The following is a 10,000-nucleotide window of genomic DNA, read 5'->3' as shown; positions in this document are numbered from 1 at the left end:
AAAGAATGTTACTGGTTTGATTGGTCAGAATGCCTGAAATGTTCGGAGGACATTGATGAGCATCGCGTTATGCTTTAGACGTTAAACCAAGTTCGACTCCAATCAACGCTCTGCTTCCACGTCATTAGCATAGCGGTGTCAAGCGTTCCACTGCCGAACCCTAGCAACCCGAACCCTTGAGTCGCCCCTTCCCCCTGCCTTAATGAAGATTATAAAGATGATGAAATATGATAACGAAGAAATATGCCATTGTTGTAGTCATAATTACATATTTAGATAGATGATAGATAGATGGATACTTTATTGATCTTGAGGGAAATTAAGGTCATCCAGTAGCTTACACTTACAAACAAACATGAATAACAATAAATACAAAAATCACAATAAATACAAAAACAAAACCAATACACATAGGGAGAACATGTACACATGGGGGTGGGGTGTTTACATATAACATATACATATAACATTGTGCTTTACATGTGACAGGGCTGCAAGTAGTGGAAAGTAGTGCAAAAGTGTTCCTGTGCATGTTTGGATAGTATTTGACACATTGTAAGTTTTTAACGCCCAGAGAAACCTCTCTCCTCAATAGTCTCTTCTTTGTTTAAACATGATTGTCATGAATATTAAATCGTTCAACATTAGCATATTAAGAATGAGCCCCATTATGGCTACGCTACGTGAGTGTGGAGTGTCACATGACTCCGTAACCGGTCACAGGACCCCGTGGACCCGGCGAAGACGGTGATCGTCATTCGCTCCCTGGTCCCCGACGGCGTGGCTGAACTGGACGGCCGGCTGCTTCCTGGAGACCGTCTGATGTTCGTCAACGCCACCGACCTGGAGAACGCCAGCCTGGAGGACGCCGTACAGGCCCTCAAGGGGGCCGGCATGGGCAAGGTCCACATCGGGGTGTCCAAACCTCTGCCTGTAAGAAATTATGAGATTATTGTTTTTTTGTTGTATTGGTGCTCTGGATGGAGCTGGGATTGTGCGTGTGTGTGTGTTTGTGTGTGAATTGTAGACCTGTGGAGGAATGTGTGTGTGTTTGTGTGTGTGTGTGTGTGTGTGTTTGTGTTTGTGTGTGTGTGTGTGTTTGTGTGTGTGTATGCTATCAGCAGATCAGTGCCCTAGTAACTGGATTCCTTTACAGGCAGTTTGAATTTTTAATGCCAAGGGCTGTCACACTTGCAACCCTAGCACGTTCGGTGCTCGGAGGCTGTTCAAGCTGTTTGTTCTATATTGCACTCTATTGCTTCATGCCCACACAGCAGAGATGCTCATCTTTCAGACAAAAGGATTACGGACTATTTGGGGAATTTGCTGGACTTTATTGGAAAACATTCATATCCAAGGTTGCCACGTGAGGCTTCTGTGCCTGTTTGTTGAAAACCGGTTGGCACTTCTCCAGATAAAGACATAAAGTGTGCTGTGTGTGTGCTGTGTGTCTGTGTGTGTGTGTGTGTGTGTGTGTGTGTTTGTTGTGGGCTAGTCAGCTGTTGCCAGAAGTGTGTGTGTGTGTGTATGTCAGGCACAGTATGGGGTTTCCAAAAGTCCCGGGAGGATTTATTTCTCTCGGGGATGGTCGTTTGAAAAATGTCTGCCGTCCTTTTGTTGCTTCACCTCCCCTAAATTGAATTCGACTTGAGTAATCCTGCAAGACTTCTTTTAGATGGCTGCCTCAGCAGGGTAGCGAATAGGAGCTGATGCTTTTGTCTAACTCGCTAGAAACCTCTCCCTCTCCTCATCCTCTCAAAACACGAAAATCAATTCTCTTAGCGCTGTTGAAAAGCCTCCCTCCTTTTTTTTACCCTTCAATCACAACCAATCAACCAAGCTAGCATGCCTTGCACTATTAACATGCTAACACTGTGGCGATTTCAGATGATTTGGGGACAATCAAATGTGGGCACGCCAGACTCAAACACAAAAAGGTCGACACCAGAGGTCGATTCTCAGAGAGATGACAATCTCCAGCAACCCCCAACAAAGCTCCACCAAAACTCTCACAGGCATATCTAACAGCTGTCATATGTTGTTGGATCGGTGTATACAGCATGGTAGCGCTATGCGAATGGCAGTTATTCATGCCAATTTTCGAAAACCCAACAGTCAGTTTTAGAACACTGGGAAAAGTTGGAGTTCGTTGGAGTTTGTTGGGCCAGTGTGAGAGAGCCGTAACACACACATGGGGTCTAATATCAGGATGGTGCGTAGTAGATTGTTCTGGACTGTGGTCTCACTGCCATGTCTCTGCAGACAGAGGGTGAGGACGGTGGGCCTTCGTCCCAAGACCTGTCTCTCATCTTCACCAGTCTGGTGTTGAAAGGAAAGGACGAGCCGGAGCCCACGGACGGCCTTCTATTCCGGGCCGAACCGGCTTTGGTCAGTCCCCAACTGGAGTTTAGATATGAATGAGAGGGTTACATGAGGATGCGAGCAAAAGTAATCGTTAGCAAATAAAGGAATTTAGTTGACAGGTCCTTTTGTTTTTCTTTAGTTCGTCCACAGTGTAGCATGTTTGCTTGTGCAAGGCCTTTCACACATCAGCTTCCATACAATCACTTTGTTCAAGACAAACAAAGAATGGGCAGCTTAGTCTTGGCAAAACTTTAAATGACAAGAGCTGTAATCTGACTACGTCTGTTTACACATTACACTAAGAAAGAAAAAAAATATAATGACCTGAGACTTGAACATTTACGAGCTATAGTTTGAATGGCTTTGTTAGACACTTCAGTAGACAGTAAACAACATGATATGGAACTTAGAACGTAATAGCTTTCCCCTAAGCTTCATCGCCCTAGACGATATCATATCCATCACATTTCATCACAATCCTTTGCTGTTTCCTGCTTCTAATATTGAATTTCCAGCTTAACTGTCACCCATCCTATTATCCTTGGCGCAGATTGACGCCAATGACTCTGAATTGACGGACGAGAAGTTGTTTGAGCGACACTTCCCTGACGAGGAAGTAGATGCCTTCCAGGCCTCCATGATTGCTCTCCACGGGAGTACGTGCAGCTCTGACCTGGATTACTCGTTGAACATGCAAACCTCCACACCCCAGGTAAAGACGCCACTAAACTCCTTCTGTACTTTTGTCTCTTAACAGTCTTTGGATGAAATGTGCGAGACATTTTATTGTTGTTGTTGTTGTTGTAATACTACTATTAGTGTGGTAGTTATTCAGTTATTATACATGTTAATTGAGACTGTTCGTAATATATCCCAAACACAGAGGCAACACAGGAAGGGTGTTATAAAAAGTAAAGTAGTAGGTAAAGTGGCCACTAAACTCCTTTTGTACTTTTGTCTCTTAACAGTCTTTGGATGAAATGTGCGAGACATTTTGTTGTTGTTGTTGTGGTACTACTATTAGTGTGATAGTTATTCAGTTATAATACATGTTAATTGAGACTGTTCGTAATATATCCCAAACTACTTTTGAACTCCCTGAATTAAGAACTGTAGAGGCAACGCAGGAAGGGAGTTATGCGTCAGGCCTAGTGCAACGAGCCTCACTGTGTCCATGATCTTACGTGTTTCAATGTAATTATGTTAAGCTTAGTGTTTCCCGCCATCAGTTTTCAACCCCTTTGATACCCACTCTATCATCCCATACTTACTCCCCAGGTAGCATCCTATAATATACACTAGACTTCCTCTTCCATATAATCCCCCATCACAACTATCACCCCTTCACGTTTGAGTGTGTGTCAACAGGCAAAATACATCCATGCGTGGTGTGTGCATGTGTGCGTGTGTGTGTGTGTGTGAGTGTGTTCATATGCCCCCAACTCAATGAGAGGAAATTACACTTCTCTAGAGGATGTCTCTCCATAGCTCTTTCCACTGTAATTTCTGAAGGTATTACAGCTAGGTAGGGTCCCCATGGATTTACACTCAAGCCATTGATTCCTCTCTCTCCCTCTCGGATGCCGGAGGAATCTTTGCAGAGATTCATAGGGCTGTGCTCTCGGCTCGGCTGAATCATATCGGCTGGGATAGTTATTTATATTTCTTCCGTTCTACACTGCCAGAGACGGAGTTGCTCCTGTCATTTTCCTGGTAGTCTGTGATCACAATCACTTGGATCCGTACCAAAAAGAATCTAGAGAGTTCAAATTAAACCGAGAATATTGATTTCTTTTGGGCCATCCTACAATGATAAGATTGAACCTTCGACTTAGTGGTGTGGTTTGTTTTGCTTAGCGGAATGGGCGCCTGGAGGCGTTCACCGATTACTCCTTTTCGGCATCGCGCGGTCCGCTGGACCCCTGCAACACCCAGCCCTTCTCCCCAGAGGAGGTGCCTCAGCTCTTTGCTCAGTCCCGAGCGGAGAGCAGGGTCCTGGGGCAGGGGCTGCCTGGGACCAGCCTGTTTGCGGAGCTCCAGCAAACCCAAATGGAGTCGTTGGCGTCCGCGGTGGGATTTTCGGAGTCGAGCGCTAAAGTGGAGTCCGATGAGTTGGCGCTCATGCAGCTGGACTTGAACTTGCGTGACCTTGGGTCTGGATTGGTCCAGAACTCGTATCTCACCGACAGTCATGAGTTTGGAGAGGTAAAGGGAGATTTTACTCTGAATGTTAGAATCAATCCAGCCTTCATTCCTATCTTATGCTCCGATTCCTATATATTCCAACGCAGCGATGTTAGGCATGATTTATAATGCATGATCCATTACATCTAAAACATGCATGATGGAAAGAAACCAAACCTAAAAAATATCAGAGCATGCATGGTGTGTGTGTGTGTGTGTGCCTTCTCTCCTTCACATTCCATTCCTCCTCCTTCAGAACCCAAAGTAGTTTTGCTTGATTGTAGTTGCCCCTCAGTTATACTCTGTAGTCTCCTTCTCAAGCGAACCTCAATCGCCCCCAGAGGGTTCTTAAGAAGACTTTTGAAAGTCAAGTGCCTCCTCTCCTCCATGAAAATCCATCTGTTTCAGGACGTGAGGCCCCTCGTAGAGGAAGTGGAGTCTCTTCCAGTCACCATTGGGAGCAACTTTGAGAGGACGATCACTGTTGTCAAGGGCACCTCTAGTCTAGGTAGGCTTTCTTTGTTCTTATGGAAGTCTGCTTCAATCTCTGGCGTGAACTGAGTCTAAAGGGAACGGAGGATGTGTGTCCAATGATCAATATCATTTTTTTTGTGATATATATTATTTATATTTATTTTAATATTGTATTTCTTAAAAAAAAACTAACTATATACAACACTGAGGCTGTAACGCTGGTTTGTGTATTTCCCTCCTCTGCATTTTAACTCTGGTTGTAAACAACTCCGCCACACACACCCACCTATACATGTATCCGTTGTGTGATCGCACCCTGTTTGTACCCCAATCGCAGGTATGACGGTGAGCGCGGTAAAGGACGGGTTCGGGATGATCGTCCGCAGCATCATCCACGGCGGCTCCATCAGCCGGGACGGGCGGCTGGGCGTGGGCGACCTCATCCTGGCCATCAACGACGAGGCCACGGCGGATATGAGCAGTGCCCAGGCACGCGCCATGCTCCGCCGACACTCCCTCATCGGGCCGGACATGGGGTAAGACCCTCAGTGGGGGCATCGCAGTCGTTTTTTTTTACCCACGCATGCCGGCGTGCATGGGCAAGGCAATGGGGGAAATGAAGGATGCTGGGAAGGGAGGGGAGCATGCATGCTATGTGCCAATCGTTTGATCAATACTACAGTTGCTTTTTATTTGTTTGTGTTTATTTGTTTTTTGCAAAAGATCAGATGCACTCTTTGGGACTTGTGTGATGTTTTGAAAATTAAACCCTCCCGTGTATTATGTTTTTCGTCATTTAGAAAGCATCTCTGTCTTGTGGTTCTCTTTTAATACATAACTTTGTCATACTTTAATGCATATGTTGATATAGGGGAAATTATATCCTTTTAAAAATTAACCCTTAGCCGGTTCAAAGCCATCCTTTAGTACACCACATACGTGCATGAAATCAAACATCACCTTCACCAGTGCCATCTGTAGAGAACACAAGTAGCCCTATCATATGACCAACTGTGAGGTGATCGAACCCGAGAGGTGGATCTATGTAGCCTCTGGCCAAGATCATTTCCGAAGGTCAGAGGCCAAAGTTCATTCATTTTCAAAATTAAATGAAAATCTAGTTCATACATGGCGAGCATGGGTTGCTTAAAGACAGGACTTGCTTGCTCGATGTACAATGGTGAACCAAATCGGTCCAATACAATCTTTTTCCTTAATTCACCCACTGGACTTAGGCCTAACTGTTTGTGTATGGGGCAGCGGTTACTTTAGTTGACCTGGTTAGCGTGTGAAGCGCTAACGCGTGTTTTTTTTAGCGTGGGGAAATGCGGTCCCTAAAGTGCTTTTCACGTTCTAGATCTTCAGCCGCCGCCGAGGAAGATTCATGCCCCTTTTATGTGTGAGTACCGCTGAGTCCCACACTGATGGTGTGTAGCCTGCCTCTTGCAACCATGTTGATTCGCTTCGGACCTGACTCTTCCTCTCTTTCTGTCTCTGACTCCGTCTCCATATGTTCAGCCCACTTGTGCTTGTGTGTGCTGATTCAGACACTTACTGGCCTGCAGCAATGAGCTTTATCCAGATTAGTTACCACCCAATTCCATTGATAAGGTATACGCCGTATAACTTCTTTTACTTGCACATATATATATATATATATACACATACTGAAGATCATGCACTTAAAGATAGCGTATCTAATTTTATTAGCACACATTGTGAAACAAAAGCCACTCCTAGTTCAGACACTGCAGAACAGGTTGAAATGCTGTAAACGATCGCAGTAATCAATGCCATTTAGTGGACAGCCAGAGCCAATCAGTGGGAATTGCATTACCATCCGTTTGGATCCATTTCAGGTTCGTTCATGTCGGTTTAGCTCATCTGGATAATTCTCAGCGCCACCACACTACTAATCATGGTCTCATTTCACCTCTTCTCCGTGCATGCAAACTGACATCCTCCATTTCCTTTCTAACCTTCAACCATTCAGAGCTGTTTGGAACAGAGCTGTTTGGAACGCCATCCTGGCATCCACATTCTCTGTTTTTTGTTTTTGTTTTTCTTATTATTCCCAACCCCCCTCTGTGTGTGTGTGTGTGTGTGTCTATTTTGTAAATGTGTGTGTGTGTGTGTGTGTGTGTGTGTGTCTGATTTGTAAATGTGTGTGTGTGTGTGTGTGTGTGTGTGTGTGTGTGTGTGTGTGTGTGTGTGTGTGTGTGCGCATTCTGGCATGTGTCACAAACCCACCTGTTCTCTCCATGGTCCAAGGGCTCCATGGAGTGAATATGAATGCCCTGGTGCTGATGATTGGCAGCGAATCTGTGACCCCTCCCCCCCCCATCCCCGGTGCCACTTTGCCTGCGTGCCAGATTTCATTAATTAATTTATTTATTTTCCATTCTTTGTTTATACGCTGCCATTAGATCTGTCATCCTCATTTTTGACCTATTGGGATTTGCTTCCCCCTCCCTACTCCCCCCTCCGCACCACCCCCCACCCCCTCCTTAATAGCCTACTTCTACGTTAGCGTCTGTGAACTTCATTAATAAGAGGAAGGAAAAAAAGCTCCATTCGTGCTTCTGCAGCTCGTGGCACTTATGAACATCTGCTTTTGTTTAAAAAAAAAAAAAGAGAGAAAAAACCAAAAGGATTATTTGTTGAGAGATTTATTAATTGGCAAGTTCACCTTGGGCTGTGATTGGCAGAATATATTATGTTTTAGAAAGGGTAGCATGCGCTTTTTTTGCATTATGTGTGTTAAGAAAGCGCCAGTTTGATGTCAGGAATAAGACTAAACTAATCAATGCCAGAAGTGTGTAGACAGGCTGAGCTGTAGAGGCTGAAGTCTTAGGCGCTACTCGATGTACGATGCATGCGTATGATGGGAGATGTGAATGAAGTGATGACATATCTAATGGTTGTGTTCACAAATTATGTTCTCTTAGGATATAATTTCAGCCAGTATTGTGAGTGTGTATGTGTATGTGTGTGTGTGTGTGTGTCCTACTGTGTGTGTGTGTGAGTGTGTGTGTGTGTGTGTGTGTCCTACTGTGTGTAACTTACTGTGAGTGTCTGTGTGTGTTGTTTCTGTCTGTGTGTTGTTTGTGTATGTGTGTGTTGATTGTTGTGTTGTGTGTGTGTGTGTGTGTGTGTGTGTGTGTGTGTGTGTGTGTGTGTGTGTGTGTGTGTTCACCAGTTTCACGTATGTACCGGCTGAGTACCTGGATGAGTACAAGGCCAGTCTGCTGGAGAAAGATGGAGGGTTTGCCATCGACACATCAGAGGCTCCGCGGTGAGTACACACACACACACACACACACACACACACACACACACACACCACCTCTCTCGGTCACCACGGGACACCTCCAAGAAACACCTCCATTGTTTGTGGTTCCCCTGAGCGTTCAGGATTAACTCCTATTTACAGTCATGAGGGCTCTCGTGTGATTCTCACCAGACTTGTGATTGCGTGCTCGGCTGAATGAATCTGTTAATCTCAGGAGAAACTTGAGCTCCGCAGACCCCTTCGTGTTCTTTCTGAGGAGCAAATATTAGCACAAGCGAAGAATCAGGCTCGAGGTGTAGATTCACCAGTCCGCTCTTGAGAAGAAGCCTTGTGTCTTAGCGCTCTTATTAGCGAGGCTTAACAACTCTTTTCTGTCAAGGACCTAATATGCTATACATATGTTTTCAAAGCTGATTTCAAAACTGATTTAAAATACAAGATAGCAACGTAAAAACAAGAATTAAATAATCTAAATATAGAATACAAATCCGATCAGAATCAAAGAAAATAATAATATAAATATAATATAATAATATAGGTTATGAGCTACTGGGTGATTTATCTTTGTGTGTTGTTGTTTTTGTTTGTTGTTTTCTTCTGCTGTTGTTGTTTAGGAGAGAATTGTCGGAGCTTCCCGAGAGGGAGGAAGGGGAGGGGGAGGAGAGCGAGCTCCAGAGTGCTGCCTACAGCAACTGGAACCAGCCCAGGAAGTGAGTTGCTCCCAACAGGATGTTCATCAAAGACACCCGCCAATTGGACGAGGGCTCTGGGCCAATTACGAGCACGCGTGCGCCTCGTGCAGAAGTGTGCTCACATCACGGGAGAATCCTTTAAGCTGCTGTCTAGAACCTTGAAGGGTTCTCCCGTGTGTGTGTGTGTGTGTGTGTGTGTGTGTGTGTGTGTGTGTGTGTGTGTGTGTGTGTGCTCATCACGGGAGAACCCTTTAAGCTGCTGTCTAGAACCTTGAAGGGTTCTCCTGTGTGTGTGTGTGTGTGTGTGTGTGTGTGTGTGTGTGTGTGTGTGTGTGTGTGTGTGTGTGTGTGTGCTCGTGCTCATCATGGGAGAACCCTTTAGGCTGCTGTCTAGAACCTTGAAGGGTTCTCCTGTGAGGGGCAAAGCACAGTTTGCACGAGCCTGTTGTTTGTGTGATTGCTTTTGCGTGCCACAAAATGAGGCAAACACACTGACTGTTTGGATTAACTCTTGGCCTATAAGTGCAATGCAGTGGGTACAGTCACACGTAACATTTCATTTGAGGGTTGGGTGAAGTGTGAGAGTGTGTGTGTGTGTGTGTGTGTGTGCGTGTGTTTTCATGTGGGTTTGTTTGATTGTGCTTGTGATATTTTTCTGTATGATGTTGTACTCTACCTGGCCAGCCTAAAGCAGATCTGTCTCTTCCTTATGTGCCGTGGTTCTGCTTAAGGTTTCTTTCTGATTAACTGGGAGTTTTTACTTGCCCCCTGTCGCCAATGTGCTTGTCCAACTGGGCTCACTGGGATCTCTTGAGACAATTGTATTGTTTTGGCGCTATATAAATTAAATTGAATTGAATTGAATTGAATTGAATTGGAATTGTGTGTGTGTGTGTGTGTGTGTGTTCCTCTCAGAGTGGAGCTGCATCGTGAGCCTGGCAAGTCTCTGGGCATCAGCATCGTGGGCGGCCGGGGCATGGGCAGTCGCCTTAGC

The 10,000-nt window shown here is 45.1% G+C and overlaps 1 protein-coding gene across 1 annotated transcript in view; it reads left to right on the top strand.

The window, feature by feature from the left end:
- Positions 1-10,000, top strand: part of LOC308382209 (multiple PDZ domain protein-like) — a 92,082-nt gene that overhangs the window by 40,954 nt on the left and 41,128 nt on the right. The window contains 10 exon segments of the mRNA XM_080859901.1: positions 724-933; positions 2,263-2,388; positions 2,915-3,076; positions 4,222-4,569; positions 4,957-5,056; positions 5,360-5,558; positions 6,380-6,421; positions 8,222-8,317; positions 8,929-9,024; positions 9,922-10,000. The exon segment at positions 9,922-10,000 is cut by the window's right edge and continues 99 nt beyond it. Coding sequence (XP_080716027.1) covers positions 724-933; positions 2,263-2,388; positions 2,915-3,076; positions 4,222-4,569; positions 4,957-5,056; positions 5,360-5,558; positions 6,380-6,421; positions 8,222-8,317; positions 8,929-9,024; positions 9,922-10,000 — 1,458 coding nt within the window.

The sequence above is a fragment of the Sprattus sprattus genome (assembly GCF_963457725.1).
Source record: "Sprattus sprattus genome assembly, chromosome: 21".
Classification (NCBI taxonomy): Eukaryota; Metazoa; Chordata; class Actinopteri; order Clupeiformes; family Clupeidae; genus Sprattus; species Sprattus sprattus.
Note: the sequence above shows the minus strand (reverse complement) of the source record. Positions and strands in the feature narration are given on the sequence as shown.